This window comes from Sinocyclocheilus rhinocerous, unplaced genomic scaffold, assembly GCF_001515625.1.
Source record: "Sinocyclocheilus rhinocerous isolate Xijiao unplaced genomic scaffold, SAMN03320098_v1.1 scaffold641, whole genome shotgun sequence".
NCBI classification, from domain to species: Eukaryota; Metazoa; Chordata; class Actinopteri; order Cypriniformes; family Cyprinidae; genus Sinocyclocheilus; species Sinocyclocheilus rhinocerous.
In genome coordinates this window covers 115,751-133,699 of record NW_015624257.1, presented here as the reverse complement: position 1 = coordinate 133,699, position 17,949 = coordinate 115,751, and the positions used below count along the sequence as shown (strand labels likewise).

General features: G+C 39.7%; 2 protein-coding genes across 5 annotated transcripts in view; both read right to left on the bottom strand.

Moving 5' to 3' along the window:
• The window catches only part of LOC107740085 (polyadenylate-binding protein 2-B-like), an 8,741-nt gene extending 5,366 nt beyond the window's left edge, over nucleotides 1-3,375 (bottom strand). For 2 of the 3 annotated variants that reach the window (XM_016552370.1, XM_016552379.1), the window contains exons 1-4: nucleotides 2,875-3,375; nucleotides 1,338-1,446; nucleotides 964-1,031; nucleotides 651-757 (exon numbers count right to left, since the gene is read on the bottom strand). In XM_016552370.1, the coding sequence (XP_016407856.1) occupies nucleotides 651-757; nucleotides 964-1,031; nucleotides 1,338-1,446; nucleotides 2,875-3,009 (419 nt within the window). In that variant the 5' untranslated portion in view covers nucleotides 3,010-3,375. Of the gene's footprint in view, nucleotides 1-650; nucleotides 758-963; nucleotides 1,032-1,337; nucleotides 1,447-2,468; nucleotides 2,576-2,874 lie in introns of those variants that run through there. The other variant, XM_016552387.1, reaches the window with a different exon arrangement.
• A 3,271-nt stretch (nucleotides 3,376-6,646) lies between these two features.
• Nucleotides 6,647-16,263, bottom strand: LOC107740061 (zinc finger homeobox protein 4-like). 2 transcript variants are annotated; one of them, XM_016552340.1, is made up of 5 exons: nucleotides 16,079-16,263; nucleotides 13,401-13,559; nucleotides 13,173-13,233; nucleotides 8,326-12,368; nucleotides 6,647-7,612 (listed from the first exon to the last, which is right to left on the bottom strand). In XM_016552340.1, exons 1-5 carry the CDS (start codon nucleotides 16,082-16,084, stop codon nucleotides 7,238-7,240), a joined length of 4,644 nt encoding a protein of 1,547 aa, XP_016407826.1. In that variant the 5' UTR covers nucleotides 16,085-16,263; the 3' UTR covers nucleotides 6,647-7,237. The 2 variants fall into 2 exon arrangements, with proteins under 2 accessions (XP_016407826.1, XP_016407833.1); XM_016552347.1 differs by lacking the exon at nucleotides 16,079-16,263 and adding an exon at nucleotides 14,944-15,065.
• Nucleotides 16,264-17,949: the final 1,686 nt, after the last annotated feature.

Below are 17,949 nucleotides of genomic sequence, written 5' to 3'. Positions count from 1 at the left end.
TATATATATATATATATATATATATACACTGTTGCATGCATCAAAAACTAAATATGCATATTGTTAAAAATGTATAAAGATATGAACAGAACACTGTGTTCAAAGAAGCTGTGATTAAAGTTTTGCATCAAAAGTTACCCTATGCAATGTGGCAAAATTTTAATGGGAGCAGCTTGAAAACACTGTGCACCAGAATACCACAACAGCTGAAAAAAAATCTCACACCTCACAGTCTCAAGATCACATATAAACCATGTAAAACCATGCCACGTAACAAAAGGCCTGTGCCTACAGATACCGAGTGGCCCATTCAAAAAGAGAAACAATTATGTTCATATCGATTCTGAAGAGAAAAGTTATTTTAAGGTTTAAAATAATAAGAAATTAAGTGTGCTTTATTAACAAAACTTCTTTACTAGTACCACTGCCAATATGCCTTGAATTTCAGAATATTTGTGCATTTCTTCAATGGCTACTGTTCAGTTTGTGGGTTGAGGTGATGCATCAGTGCCTCCTCTAAACCTACGGTGCCTACCCAGAGCAGATGCTGCACGACGGAGAACAAGAAAATGGCAAAGAAAAAGACGAATGTCAAAGATAAGCAAGTGGAGGTTAAGAGAGAAAAACAAACAGAGGAATGCATGAATTACCCTTTGGGGTGTCCTGTAAACTTGTCACACAAGATGGTGACTCTGTTTACGGAACCACAGCCATGGAAATGCGCCTCCAACTCCTCTGCCGTCGCACCATAATCCACCTGCAAAAGACAAACTCAAATCACCACTTCTAACATGTCATTAAATCAAGCATGCTATGAAAAATATTATGGCATGCGACAAACACAATATTATATGCAACATATGAATGTAGTATTAAATTAAACAAAATGCATGCAATATTAAATGCAACAAAATACATATATACAGCTCGTAACCAAGAAGGAGTGAGAATAATCGCCCATACATTTCCAACATAAATAGATCTCCCATCTGCTTCCATCTTCTCTTCAATGGACATAATGACAGGGCCAGCTGCAAAGAGAAAACACAGTATTGCCATGCAACTCTCATCCATCGCCATATGCAAGCATGTGATTTAGCACAGAAACCATTGTCTGCAAGTTTACTGCATAGCTTCACGGCTGAAATCTAGGTTACGTTCGGTTTCTAGTCATATCTCGATTGACCTCAAATGGTCCAGTACTAGTAATTCTTCTCCCTCTAATGCAGTCCTATTCATCAGTCCTGTCTGTTCTGCAGTGCTCTCCTTTGAGCTCAATCTTACCCAGACTTGCCCGTTCACCTCCCTCATTCATTCATTCATTTAGTCTCACTCACCAGGTGGAGGACTGAGATTCATCTGTTTCTCCACCTCGTTCTGTAGCTCCTTCAGTTTCTCTGCCTCCTCCTCCATCTCTCTCACCCGGGCTTTAATTGCCTCCAGCTCCTGAAAAGGCAAAGTAATGCACATATATTAATGTTATCCATCAAAAAGCACAGTATATCAGTCATTTAACAAAACTGGAACTGAACGTTTTGCATAACTACATCCTGAATAAATGATTTTGGTGTCCCTCATCGACAGCCACATTGGATCTATAGTGCATCAATATCATGTGTTGCTGTTAAACCCATTTTGAAACGCACAACCGATTTCTTTCCCAGAATGCACACACACATTAGTTATTCTCACCAATGATCGTGGACACAGCATGCACATGCACTTTCACACGGGATCGTGCACTGAGCTCTTTCAAACCACCATTTATTACTGTCCAGTCAGCAAGACGCCCTAAGCATGATGCCATCCGTGCAGGCGTGCACGCATTGTTGTGCGCGAGAGAACACACTTTTGGTGTGTTCACACGCACGCACACAAGTTTCAGCAGTGCTGCATTGCAGGGCAATGGGAGTCGCACTGGATCGCGAGTAAAGTAACCCAGAATGCATGTGATGGCCTCTTTCACGCAATTAAAACAAGATTTTCCATGATACGAGCAACAGTGACTAAATATTTAAATACTACAGATCCTCACTGCATGATGAAATAAAGCAGACATGCATTCAGCATGCAAATGCATGACCTACTATAGCTCCAATAATGTTAATGTGCATGTAGAGAAACGCACCAGCCCAGCCCTAATGCACCATCCCCATCACAAAATCACCAACAAATGATGCAATACATCACGAGCGGCATTTAATCTTTAACGCAAAAAATCATCACGGTGATACAGATGTGCATTACATACAGTGCGCTTTGCCCACCGACAACTCTGTAGTTTTCCTTAATGTTCCCAATTCGACGCAAAATCTGAAAATAAAACGCATCTCACGCCTCTTTTTACATGTCGCATAACGATTTATTCCATTGCAGAGGCCAACAACAATCACGCGCAGTTAACGTTACCAACGCGACTTACTTTTGCACGGCACAAATATTACTGATCAGAAAAGAGGCGTGTTTACCGTGAGCCGTCTGCTTCTTTGCGGATGGACCCACACTGCTGCGGCTAATGGCGGCCTGTCCTACCCTCGCCCCTGTCTCTCACATCTCCCGTCTCGCATTTTTGCAATGAAGATTTTTCCCCCCGCTAGGTCGACAGATCTGGCGCAGAGGAACCCAGACCGATGTTGCGCCAACATGGCGGCCAACAGTACGCATGTCACTCACTAATTCTACTGCACTGCGTGAGCCACAATGGCGGACAAACCGACCTGGCAAAACCGGTTTCGCGTTAACATGAGTATTTGTATTTCGTATGAAATTCACATATTTCTTTTAAATGTGAAGTTGGGGGGAGTTCTCAAGATGAAAACATATACAAAAAATTAAACTAGTTATTAAAGCGAGTATAATGCGTCCTTCACTCACCGGATCTTCAATAGCGGCCTCTCCCTCGTCTAATCCAGGTTCTTCATCTCCGACGCCTGGGTCTTCAAGTTCTGAGTGTCCCGGGTCTGAGTCCAGCAGAGATTCCTCTGCCAGTCCGTTACCAAACTCCGCCATCGCCTGATTCCCGGTGGTCCGACGCGCCTCGTGGCTGCACTAACAGTTACAGGCCTCGACTCTCACAGGGGGGGAGCGAGAGAGAGGGGCAGGGGAGGGAATAAAAAAAACGGCGGAAAACGCCGCTCACTAAAGTTAAAATGGGGAATAAAAGCCCGCCTCGCTTCTTCTGGAGCTCAAACGTGTCCTTTAGCGGAAAAAAACAACACTATTTATTCAAATATAAATAGGTTTCACTTCGTCAATATGTCGCACTTACTACTCTATTTACATTAGAAGACAAATTCAAAAAAGCAAAGCAAATGTGTATTCTTCGCGAGGGCTCGTGTGTTCCAGAACAGAAATGGAAGCCGTGGGCGGGGATTCTGAGCACTGCAGGCGCACCATCGATGGGTGATTGGACAATTCCTCACTTTAGACACGCCCTCTTAACGTATCGAGGACGGTTATTGGTGTTCTCTTGGGATATTTCTCTGCGCTCGCCACTTAGACTTTACCAACAGCAACTGTGATTGGATAAAAGCAGCGTCAATCACGGTTGACAGGCTACTTTTAGATTGAAACGGTGTTTGTAGAGGATTATAGCTACTATGCAATGTTGCCATGTCCGCACAATATAATTCATTTTGATTTACACACACACACACACACACACACACACATATATATTTAAACGTACTTCCAGAATACAGGGTCATATTTAAGCTTCCTAGTACTTGGCCTAAATAGCACAATAAAGTACTACCAACCCCTTAAAGCAGTTCAATTGTCAAATATCAGGAATTAGATTATATACAGTGTGCTTTATTTATTAATTTCTTTATTTTCTCTCCTTTCATCTCGAGATGTTTGTTTTTGTCTGTTGATAAATATCCCCACCTACTGTCAAGTCCAGTCAAGTCACCTTTATTTATATAGCACTTTATACAATACAGATTGTGTCAAAGCAGCTTTACAGTGTCACACAGGAAAATAGTTTGTCAATAATGCAAGAGGACAATAACAAACACTCAGTTTTTCAGTTAAGGTCAGTTCATTAATGATTCAGTGATGTCTTCATCCAGTTCAGCTTTCTTTCAATAGTGTCTGTGCAGTCAAGACGACAATATTGCCAGAAATTAAGCGTCTCATACTGTTGTATAAGTTGTGTTACATACTGTACAATTTCTAAGAATTGTTTCTCCCTTTTCCGTTCCCCATGTGTGCGCACAAAAGACACATTTAATCATTCATTTTGATGACCAATAATTGTAGATGGCCTATATGCAAATATTTGAATATTCATATTTTATATATATATATATGCTGGAAAAATGGCGCACAAAATATTGACACTTTGGGCCCGATTTGGACATTTTCACTTAGGGGTGTACTCACTTTTGTGGCCAGCGGTTTAGACATTAATGGCTGTGTGTTGAGTTATTTTGAGGGGACAGCATTTACACTGTTATACAAGCTGTACACTCACTACTTTACATTGTAGCAAAGTGTCATTTCTTCAGTGTTGTCACATGAAAATATATAAAATATTTACAAAAATGTGAGGGGTGTACTCACTTCTGTGAGATACTGTATATGTATGAAGAATGTACATATTTAAAGTACATTTTCAAAATGGAATGTACTCTTGTTTAATGTATGATTTATGCAAGAGTCACTTATTTTGGACTGCTTTCAAATGAGATCTGGCAACAATGCAATGCACAGTGGAATTCCTAAATCTTCAATATAACTTCACCCGAGGTCTTAACCACTATGTGACATGAATAGGCCTACTTTTTCAGTATTTTTTATTTTGTCTTCCACATCAAGCAACATTTGAAGCCCACAGTGTTTGGTGACAAAATTTATGTTTAAAATATTGTACTCATTTCTCTGAAAACCCCGACAAAATGGTCCATAATAGTTATATTAATTAGTGCTGCCAACATACAACTTAAACATAAAATATTAATATATCTACATAAATTATAATGGTAATTTACACAATGAAGAGAAACATCAATACATGAACTTCAGTTTATTTGTTTTCTGCATAAGAAAAAAGGAGAACCAACACAAAATGAAGGTACAAGTGAGGGGGAAACAAGCTTAATATTCAAATTTTTCATAAGACTGCCACCATTATCGTTCAATATCTAAGTCTGAGATGCCATTAAAACCGTTATGAATCAATAATAATCAAAAGTGATGAAAGTACTGAAAAATAGTAAGTAGTACAGTTATAACAAGTGATAATCAAGTGTCAATGAAAAAGTGAAAAGATAATATAAAAGCATTTCTCCATATTCTACCTATATACTCTGAACAGTGCAACACCGTGGGATCCCACGTCCTGTAGCACTGCACTACAACCCAGTCCATGTTCATTTCATATGAGCTACAACTTGACACAAAGTTGAACAAAAACAACTTGTATTTGCTGGGATATAGCGAAAACAACATTTTTCTATGAACTTCAAGTGTTCCAAGCGGAGTTGTCTGAAATGCATTTATCTGTAGCTCATGCTTAAACCCTGGACTAGTTCAAAGTGTCAAGGCATGGGAGCTCCATTAGCAGTTTGCATTACGAACACTTCCAATCAAGATTGCTTTTTGGTTTCTTTAATGAGACAAAGCAAGAAGAACAACAACTTTGGAATATCATTTTCTTAATATAGTTCATTAAAAAATCTTTTTTAGTTTTGCATTTTGTTAAAGTATTAATAGTATCAATAATAATATACAAAATAAACCAAAAAGGAAAATCGTCTTTAGTATTTCATGTCCTTCAAATCACACCTCCTGTTGCCCTGATGAGTAGTTTCCAGATCCACTAAAGCACCCTGTCTTCTCTCCTGGTGAGTTTTAGAAAAAATACTTGAATCTACTCAGTATGAGCACTCTGTTTGCAACAACACAAAATGCTTAATGAAAGAACAAGAAAAAAAAAAAAAAAAAGATGACAACTCTCTCCCATAATTCTAAAATGCTTTTACCATAAATAAATGACTTTTGTGTTTGATTTATATTGACAAGCTGGGGTTACTCCCTAAAAATTCAAACAAAAACAAACAAATGAAATGGTTTATCAGAGGGTATAAGGTATATAATTTTCGATGTTCCACAAATCCATATAAAATTGTGTAAGTACAGACTTGGCTTTGGCTTCGTGCACAGCGGCTATGTCTGATCCATTTTTTTTGTCTGTGTTTAACTATGTGCAATGCAAACCCTTTAAAAATAACATTAAAAGCGGATTAATACTTCATAATAGTTTGACATACACTAAGATTTCACCATACAACAAAATTATGTTTATTTTGCGGAACACGAAAACCTTAAAAAATAAAATAAAATAAAAAAACATGTTTGAGACTTTAAAAGGGTCAAAGTGCTGTATGATGACCATCTGACAACTTTAACGATCAACGACAGCTCTGCTGATGACTACAGGATTGTCATGATGGTTGTTCAAAAATAGCTATCGTATTGTTAACGTCGTCCTCATTTTAATGCGTCTGGATTCAGAACACTCTTCCAAATTCTCCATATTCCAGACTACACATATTCTCTGTCTTATTTGTCATTTCATTACCATCTACTGTTAGCATAATCTAGAAGTTTCTTTCAACTGAGCCAGAAGGAAAACTGGCTGTTTTCTGTTTTCAGAATACATTTCTTTGAATTAACAAGATGATTGGAGATAAATCAGCTTAGAAACAACTCTTCTATATATACTTTAAAACAGCCTAAAGACCACCCTGGCTCAAGCAAAAGCAGTACCACAAACATAATTGACAACCCAGAGCACTTTGGTTGAGTTTTTGGGTGCTTCATTACCATAGATTCTCCCAATCAAACAAAGTGTTTTGTGTAAATGGAAGTAGAATATTACACAACATAATAGAGGAGTTTAAACAGAGATGAAATTGTGAAAGATGGACCATAATCACATAAGCATTAGCATGTCCATGATTACCATTTCAGTAGATTATTTATAGTAAAATGATGCTGTGGCAATAGGTCATTAAAAAGAGCCCTGTAAGCAAAGACTCTATATAACAATGATAATAATGTCTCACTGATATCCAAGGAGAGAGAGCGAAGATGGCCAGAGTCAACTGGGCCCGCTCCAATTTTAGAACCTCAAAAGAACATTAGCTTAAAAGACCAGCACCCATCTTCTCTCTATTGAAAACCAACAAGTCTAGTGGGTCTGTAGACAAAACCAGTTTGAATTCATTGTTTAGCTGGAGCTGCTTGCTGGTGATGGGGTAGAAGACTGGCTGGCAACACCAGTAGACCCCGTACCAGATCCATTGCTGACCAACGATGCTTGCTGACCAAAGTTAGTGGTTCTCAGAGTGGCAAGATGTCGAGCTGAGAAGACATGGTCACGTGCTGCAGCCCTGGATTCGAATTCAACCCCACAGGCCTCGCACTTGCCTCTCAGAGTCTCACGGCCTGTTGTCTGGCCGATGGTATATGATAGAGTTGGTTCCATAACTGTCAGTTGTACAGGTTTGGGCAGGATGGGACGGTTGGCTCGGAGAGCATTATATTGTAGGTAGCTACCCGAGCTGACGTCTACCTTCTTAGAAGGGTCACTGGGATTAGGAGACTGTGTGAAAAGACGTAAAAAATGACAACGTTAGTGTCATTTCATTAAAATAAAAAGTAAAAAATGTTAAGCAATATTAATAAAAATAAAGAGAATTGGTGACGCACAAGTGACGCAGTAGAGACGAAAATGTGGAATAAAGTCGTTATTTTTGTTTTCTTTGCGCAAAAAAAGTATTCTCGTAGCATTGTAACTTTACAGTTGAACCACCGATGACTACTTTGTCGATCATCTTGGTACTTTTCTGGACCTTGAACGTGGTAGTTACCTTGCTGTCTATGGGAGGGTCAGAGAGCCCTCAGATTCCATCAAAAATATCTTAAATTGTGTTCCGAAGATGAACGAAGGTCTTACGGGTTTGGAACAACACGAGGGCGAGTAATTAATTTTCAGAATTTTCATTTTTGGCTGAACTAACCCTTTAACTTCTATTCTTACAATCTTTTTTACTTAATTCATGTAAAAAAAAAAATCTAAAATACTCGTTCTGAATCATTTTACACCATGTCAAAGAGAGTAATAGAATTTTAATTAAAGATGACTCTTTATTAGTGCCATTTTATCTTATCTCGTCTACTGCATCTGGCACATATCTTGTGTTGCCATGACATTAGAAAACATCTGAAGACCTGGAAGGCCAATGACATTATAGCAAAATACTAAAATTTGGCACGAAAGCAGCTGCTTTGCAGTATTAAATAAAATGTCCTCACCGTTTTCTCTTGCTGAAGCCTCCAGCGTTTCTCCTTGGCACGTGTATTTTGGAACCAGATTTGCACAACCTTTAGTGGAAGCCCAAGCTCTGTCCCCACCGCCTCACACTCCAGTGCATTAGGATGAGCACATGTCTCATAGCACGACTGCAGGATGGACAGCTGAAGACAGTTCAGATGAGTTCGAGGTCGTCTTGGGGTGGAGTTCTGCTGCATGTAACTTGTTTCTTTTTGGCTGTGACCGGAGGATGGTGTAACTGTCACAGGGGATGGCGTGGTAGGGGTGGTGGTGGTAGTGGGCGTAGGTCGCTGTGAGCTCAGGCCTAACTGTTCTCTTGACAGGGTGTTGATCTTAAATGGACCTTTCTGAGACCAATATTTGAGCCCATTGTGTTTCTGAGATGCTAAGGCAGAAGACTTGTTAATTGGTGTAGTGGACAATTTTTGTACCATATGGCTGGTAGTCCCAGACTCGACCCTTCCTTGGTAATCATCGTCCTCTTCATCGGTATGGTCCGACTCAGCTCGTGCCTCTTCAACCTTCTTTTTCAGAGCAGATCGAGATGTAGGAATCCCACTGACAAGCAGAGGGACTGCAACCGGTGTGGCCACTGTTTTAGGAGCTATTTTTACCATTGTAATGGGAGTTACTTCTGCTTTGGTCTTGTGAACTAATGAAGGACTGGTGGACACAACGGTGAAAGAGGGTGTCTGATTTGGTCTACTTGGACCTTGAGTGGGAGTTTTCAGGGGCTCCTTGACCTCCTTCACCTTATCCGTCTTTGGAGGAACATTTCCAGTTTGGGGTTTTGCAGAGGCCCAGCCGGTAGAGGGACTTGGGTTAGTTTTAGGTGGGGTTGAGAATATGGGCTTTGAGAGTGGCCAGGTGAACTTAATGAGTGGTTTCCCAACAGCTGCCAAAGTGCCATCACTGATAAAACGGACCTCTCCCTTTCGCTCCCTAGCCCTCATATTCTGGAACCAGATCTGAACCACTTTCTTTGGAAGGTTCACCCACTCAGATATTTGTTCAAATTCATGCTTTCCTGGGTTTGGATCTTTGAAATAACATCCATAGAGAACATCAAGCTGGTCAGCATGGATGATGGTCCTAGACCGTCTCATGTCCCTGAACCGTCTGACTTTTGGCCTTTTTTGCTCCCGTTCTTTTTCTCGTTCCTTTTCTTTTTCCCTTTCCATGAGTGATGAGCTAACTTTTTCTGCTGCCCTCATGTACACAGTGCTAGTCTTAGCCAAATTATTGCGATTAGTTAAAGTACTGTTATTGGAAGATTGGATAGCAATGGCCGAATCTGGCTTCACCTGAACAACAATAAGACTTCCATCTGTAGGAACCCCAACAGTCGCTGGTCTCAATCCCAGACCATCAAGCAAATGACTTTTCTGTATACAGGGCTTGTTAGCTGTGGAGCCAGATGATGATGTTGATGATAATGTAGAGTTGTGGTTTTTCCCCATGCTTAGATCCAAAGCAGACTCACAATTATTACCATTAGTTAAAAAGGAGTGTGTAAGAGAGGTTGCTGCGGGTGCATTAAGGGGGTCCGAAAGTGCTGCTGGGCTTCGAGTAACTGCTTGAGTGTTTGAAAAGGCTATTTTACCCCGATCACCTTCAGAAACACCAACCCCAATAAGTGATGAAGGAAGCGAGAGTACATATGGACTGTATAACTGGGTGGAAAGTGCAGTCAGAGACAGGGAAAGGGGCAGTGACTGCAAGATTCCAGCTGGAACACCCTGATAATCAACTGCAACTGAAAGAGGAGTAGGAGGGTCTGCTTGTGCCTCCAGCTGAAGATCAAGATCTACATCTTGCTTCTCCCGCTTGATCTCCACCTCTTCCTTATCAATCTCACTCTTTCTTTTTTTCCTCTTTATACTCTGTTCATCATCATATTCATCCTCAGCATCCGAGAGGAAGACTGTAGTAGAGCGAAGAACCTTTCCACCACCACCTGACCTTTCAGCTGTTGGCTCAACCTGTGAAGACTGTTTGATTGGGCTACCTGACTCCTCCCTCATAGAGCTGCTTTGACTTTCTTCATCAGTAACGATAATAGATGTGTAGAACTCTTCATTTTCAGAGTCAGATGTCAACAGCAGTTCTCTTGGGCTTCCCTTACCAATTCTGTGCCTTTCTGCACTACTGGATAGGTCAATGGCATGACTACCTGTCGCTGATGGACTGTGTCCATCTTCACCCTCATCTATCATTAAATCACCTTCTTCTTCCTCCATACATCGGTCTCTTTCATCATGGAAGCTGCCTAATCTCTCCCTATCTTTGGATTTCCGGGCATCTAAGAACCACTTGCGTACTTCTTCTCCATTTAGCCCTACCTCCCTGCCAAGGGCTTCGCAGTCCTCCCGCTGAGGACTAGACGTTTCAGCATCATCTCGTGACTCTAAAAAGGCCCACAGAACCTGAGACTGGAACTCAGTGAGCACAGGCCGTCCTGAAGACAAGAGGGGTTGAAATTTTGCACTTCTATGGCCTGAAGATCTTAAGGCAAAATTAGTGTTACGAAAGGTACACGTAGCAGCAGCAGAGCTGTTCACGGTATGTGTATGGCTGAGACCCTGGTATGGATCCAAAACACATGACAACGGACTATCATCCTGAAGGACTGGGGCTGCTGAGGATTTAGTTACTTTGGAGTTTGCATCTTCCTCCTCACACATCTTTTCACCGGTCCCCTCGACTTCCATTTCACTTTCTTCTTGCTCTTTTTCATGACATGTTGTACCATCACCCACAATTTTCTCACTTTGCTCCTGTGTATTCTCACCTTTAATACATATCTCTTTTTTTACCCCATCGATTTTCCAGTCCTCTTCAGATTTTACTGACATCTGCTGATCGCAAGGCTCAACTTTTATCTCATTGCATACTCTCATGTCTGCAGCTTTGTCCAGCATCTTGTTGGTCTCCTCTAAACTCATTTGAGTGGTGGTTGGCAGGCCAAATGCAGCCCACTGACTTTGCAAGCCACTGAGTCTTTGGGCCAAGAGAGCCTGTTGTGCAGAACTGAGACCAAGAACTGGCACTGCCTGCTGCAAAAGCTGGTTTGGAGACTCTGGATTCTGGCCCTGGATTTGGGTTTGGAGTCCATTCAATACCAGGGGCATGAGCATCTGGGGTATAAGCTGTGGGGTACCTGCTCCTGATGTTGCAGACGTCCCGGTTGTGTAGAGAGAAGGAAGAATGGAGTGTGGGAGAGAATTTGAGCTGGAAGTCAGGAGAGTGAGAATAGCAGACATGGCTTGTGCAGAGGCCACCGGAGAAGAAAGTAATGAGGGAGCTAGCTGAGGCTGCACCTGCTCTCCGTCTTTGGTCGTTACTGCTGATGCAGTCAGGTTTGCTTGGGTGACACAATTGCTGGTGGAGGTGTTAACTAACTGTGTGGTGCTTCCTACAGTGGTCGCAGCCAAGTTTGTAACCATGGATCCAGTTCCTGTATTTGCAGTGGAACTAGGAGTGGCATTCCCAGCACTCCTGCTGCGACTCTGGTGCAACACAGATTTTAAATGACTTTCTAGGGTGATGGCATGATTGTAGGAGACACGACAGACAGCACACTGGTATGGTTTGTTGGAGACGTAAGGTCGAGCCAGGAAAGGGGTTGAGTCACTCTCTTTCAGCGACCCGGTTCTCATTCTCTGAATATGGGTGGTTGAATTATAATGAACACTCAAAGCCGTTCTAGTGGGAAATGACTCCAAACATGCATTACACTTGAACGGCCGGTTATCACCTTCAGAGGCAACATTGTTTTTACAGACAGATCTGCCATTGCTGACAGAAGCCTCTGATGTTTTTATAGTTTGCTCCGCACTGTCCTGATCTGACACCAGGACCCCAGCATCACTTTCCTCATTTCTCCCTCCCTCCATCTCTTCATCCAGCACTTTTTCCTGAGAAGAACCACCTGTGTCACCTGCATCTGTAGATTCACTCTCATTTTGGGAAGCCATTGAGGGGGATTTTGTGTTCTCTAAATGTTTCAGCTGAGATGTGTCATCTGATGAATTAAATGAAAATTCAATATTAGTAAGCCTTTTAAAAAAAAGTCCAAAATAAGTTTTGTAACACTAAAAACTTGGCTAATTTTATGCAGAATATATAAAACATGTCTTGGACAGGGAATCCTGTAGTAGTAATGCACTTCTTCCGATCAGCAATTTCACAAATGTTCCACTAAACGTTTTATCTGAGTTTTGTAAAAAAAAAAAAAAAAGTTTATCAAAAATGCAAAATATATTAAGGTACATTTAACCAAAGCTAAAGTTAACAATAAATATATCCTAAAAATAGATAAATTGTACCGTACAAGTATGAATCCATAAATCAAAAATGATTATTTTGTCTTTGCAATATCATAACGTAGATAAATTAATATGAAACTGTACACGTTATTATAGATCATGCTTAAAATGCAACACTACGTAACAGGGGTCCCTGGTCCATCCCTGAGCTTAGAAAGCTTGAAAGCCCTGTCCAACATAAAACATTTTGGACATGAGGTTTTCATGATTTAAAACCAGGAAAATTTAAATCTTTTTTTTCTCTTTTTCAATCATCATGTCCAGGAGTCAGCACTAAAACTGAATACTCAATAGGCTACAACCTACAGGTGCTTCATTGCCATGGAAACTTTCTGAAGTGAGGTGGTCACCAACACAGCCAATTGTGTGTCCAGTGGTGCATAACCTAAGCCTGGTATCAATAACACTGGAACCCAGGATCTCAGTGCTGGGATAGTGTTGAACCACTGTGGCACAAACACAAACACTTGAGAATAACTTTATAGATTATCCAAACTCACCTGCATCAATTTGCACTTTGGATTCTTCATCTTCAGCAATTGAAGGGTGCTTAGGAGCAGCCTTATGAAAAGAGGAAACCAATGATTTACTTACAAAAAAACGTGTGTAACACTTATGGTTTCCCTGACAACATACAACCATGTCATTACTTTTGTCTTACTATTACTACCAAAACTTACATAATAATATTACTAAACAATTTAAGTGCTCTTTGTAAATATACTCACAATATCCAGTAACTTCTCAAGGCAAGCAGAAAGGACACTGTGTTTGCCAGTAAGGTGGTAAGAGAGATTCTCACGGTCTGGTTGACTTTCCTGACATAGAGGGCATAACCACATTGACCCCCCGTTACTGGCACCTCTCAGAGTATCTCCTAGCTCCTCCTGAAACCAAAGTGGTATTATTATATGTAATAGTATTTTATCATATCTAAACAAGACAAATATTTAATTACTCATTCATTTTCAGAATTCACAAAAGATTTTTAATAGTATTTTTGTTTCAAGTATCCTCATGCTACATACTGTGTATTTGAATTGGTCATTTTTTAACATGTCAGTGATCTGAAAGTACTTTGAAATGAACAAATACATGAAATAAATGCAGCACTCTACAAAGCTAAAGTCTTAATGGGCTAGTTCACCTAAAAAAAAAAAAAAAAGTTTAATTTTCATCATTTACTCACCCTCATGTAATTCCTAACCTGTATGACTATCTTTGCAGAATACAAAATAATATATTTTGGCGAACAAACAAAATTGAACCCCACTAAGCCATTTTTATCTTCTTTATGTTCCACAGAAGAAAATGTCACAAGTTGGAACGACACAACAGAGCGCATATGTCTAATGTACAGTCAGCCTTAAAATAGCTGTTCAGATCAAATAGGGTTAATCATCAAAACTTATACTGTAAAAAGTGCAACAACTGTCTCATTAATTAGATTAATTGGCTTTGATGTAAGCTGACACTTAAGAATTAAAAAAAAACACTATACATGATAACATTAGGACAAACTACCCCTTTCATCTATTTGAGTACCTTCACAATAAGGTCTGACATTGTGACTTGTTATTTATACAGTTTGTGCTATGCACTTATAACAGTACGTACGCAAGACTTCAAATCTGATTCACAGATGCAGTTATGTTCTTTTTGCTAGACACAACATAAATCCATACCACCAATACCTTGTGGCTTGTTTATAATTCATGCATTTGAATGTGCATTGCTTTATATAAGACATCCCATGTTAATCAGATCTGATAACACCCAAAAATAAGCATGCATTTATCTGTTCTTCAATAATTAGGCTATTTAACGTCAGAAGAGGCCTAAATGTTGACCTTGACTGGTCTTATAACATGCTAATGTGAGTGAAATCATAGGTGTGGACTTGTCAACATGTTGCCCCTTGTGAATAAGGTGACATGGGCTGCAAATAACAGATAATGGGTGCAAATCCCCTGGGATGTTAATGGCAGTAATGTCTCTTTAAAACAATAACCCAAATAAATAACACGTACGTCCAGAACAGAGATATAAACATCTTAATTGACATCTAAACGATTTCATTTAATGTATGCATGCAAAATATTTTAAATTACACAGTTTGCGGCTCCGTTTTTACATGCCACTGTCACAGACATCAAATGCCAACAGTGCTACAATGCCACGCCAAGTAGCTTCCCTGCTAGACTGAAAACATGCACTGAATCCTCAACACAAGTACTATTAACTTCTCCTAAAAGTCAAAGACAGACGAACCCACACGCCGCGGGACACCGCCGTTCGACAGCGAGCTCATATGGCCGCAATAACTCTTGATGATTTCGTTAATTAACCCACAGCTTAATTAGCAAGACCCGTGTGCTGTTGAATCAATTGGAAACGGAGAGCTTTAGCCTGCCTCGCTAACACATACATACACTCACTCCAGTGTAATCATGATAAATACCCCATTAAAGTGCATCGCTCTGCAGTCTGCTGCCCTAATTACCCCTTTTTCCAACTTTAATCAATGCAAAGCGACTGATTTTAGTGATTTCTTACTTGAAGGGTGATGTTAAAACAAAAGAAACCGTTTTCTCATAAACATTCGTGGCACTTCACATGGCTAACGCAGCTAACAACACACAACAAATTGGTCAACTAATTATGTATCGCGAATCAAGCCGCAAATCGCCCACAAACTTCTCAAAGACGCAGAATTAGAACTGCGAGAATCAATTAAAAGCAAAAACAATCGCAACGCTCGAGATGCTGCAGCACAAGTCTGCTTTAATGCACTAATTGAATTGTGTAAATAGGCTTTCGGCTCTCAGATGTAAAACCTCGGGCTTGATTAGTTCCTCGCCCCCCTGATTGTGGCCTGTTGGTCGGGCATTGAGACATTCCCCGCCCGCCGTCCGCTCCACAGCGGAAATTGCGGCCTACATCGACTAAGCTATTTAATTAATGTATTTGGGTTGCTTCATACATATGTTAAAAACAACGCGTTTGCCGTCCCCCTTCAGCATTTATCTAACCCAATACCTTGCAATTGGCGGTCTAAGTTCGCCATTCGGTATATAATGTAGTTATTGAGCATTATAAGTGCTTAAATAATTGCAGAACGCAGTAATTAACGATGGATGAAGCGCATTGCTGCTCGAAAAGAGCGACGTGCAACACAACGAGCAGCGAAAGGGGGTGGCGGGGCGAAAATGAGACCGAGGCAGAAAAGTTGGGATTTTAACACTCGAATTGTAACTAAATATTCGCAGTGAAATGGCATGCATCAAATTATTTGTCGTGCTCGGGACGCGATGAGATCCGCATCGCCCCCTCGATCGCAACTTCTTGATCAATTCGGCGTCAACATCGTTTAATTAACACTAAAGCAATTAGCTAAGGCTTTTACCTGCATGGTTGGGACTCCAGCACACGCTTCCTCTCGCTCTTTAAAACAGAAAAGTTTTCTCTCTCTCTCTCTCTCCCTCCCTCCGTGCGTCCGTCCTCCCTCTCTCTCTCTCGCATTGCTCTCCTCTAGTAAACACACGACAGCTCCCCCAAAAGCTGACTGCTCACTCTCTCCAAAAATGTTCCTCTTCCCACTAACAGTTTATTAAACGATTCAACACACCTAAAAGCATGTTGGAACAATGTTATAATACTGCCATTCATTCAATTATTTAATTTATTTAACATATTCGTCTTTAAGGCAGCAGAGGCGAAGTGTTCAAAAAACCACATGCCAAAATAGAAATATGTGTAAATCTAGGTGTATGTAGATATAGATGTAGATATAAATAAATAATAAATGTATTTTTATTTATTTAGGCTTTTTTTTGTATTATTAATGTTGTGTTAATTTTTATATGACATCTAACAGCCAAATTAAATAGTTCTAAGCTATTCAATGTAATATAATAATTAAAAAATGATGCAGTCTGATCTGATCTGCAGTGCTGATCAAACTGATTGTGCACAGACTTGTTTACTTAAAAAAACTACAAAAATCGTTAAGCAACTTTGATATTTAGCCACATTAATACAGAAATAAATGCTAACGTCATTTTAGTGTATGGATATTATGCTATGACTTGAAAATATACTCTATATAATTTTATTTTTGTTAAGTCATTTCTTAATGTTCTGTAATGTGTAATGTTTTATATCTATCTATCTATCTTCTATCTATCTAGTATATTTTCTCAAGTATTATGTAAATACATATGCATATCTCTTTATTTATACAGTTCTATATAGAGTAAATAATGCACAAATCTGTACATAAATCTACTGTTCCAGATTCATACACATTATTTATTGTTAAGTTTTTACCATTTAAATGTTTTTTTTTTTTCCTTTTTTTCCCCTGTTCTCGTGTCAGATATGTAGGTATGTATGCATGTATGTATGTACCAGGAGCATCTTAAAAAAACCACAACAAATGCCTCGTGTGTTTGCACACACCTGGCGAATAAAGCTAATTCTGATTCTGATTCTGATTCTGATCTATCTATCTATCTATCTATCTAGGCCTATATACAGTATATTTGATTATGATGTATACAATATACACTTCAAATGAAAACATGTATATTTTTGGAAATTGATAATGCTGTTGAACATGTTAGTTTTTATTTTATAGCTATTGCTGTGTAAATATTTATTACAAAACCAATTTGGATAAAGTAGCAATATGTATTATTCAATGACATATGTAAAATGTAATATTTTAAAATGAAGTTCTGTAATCTTAATAGAAATATAATATTTGTCGGTAAGTAATACTTGGGTCATTCCTGGGATTCAGTAACATTTCAACTTGGAATTTTTTTTTTTCAACTACAAATTGATTTTCTAAATACCCCACATCATAAGGCACTTATCAAACCTCTAACAAATCATAATTTCCCACCTCAGGCATTAAAGGGGTCATATGATGCGATTTCAATTTTTCCTTTCTCTTTGGAGTGTTACAAGCTCTTGGTGCATAAAGAAGATCTGTAAAGTTGCAAAGACTAAAGTCTCAAATCCAAAGAGATATTCTTTATAAAAGTTAAGAGTCAACCACGCCTGCCTAAAACGGCTCGTTCTAACACGCCCCAACATACCTACGTCGCTCTGTGGGAAGATTTGCATAACACCGCCCAAATGTGCACGCAAAGAAAGAAAGCGTGGTTTCAGGAACAGCAGTAGTGTTGATAAAGCCATGTCAGGGAGACGCTGTGTTTCAGTGCGAAAGCAAAAGCACTTTATTTGGCCTTCCGGAAGTAGATGCAATTA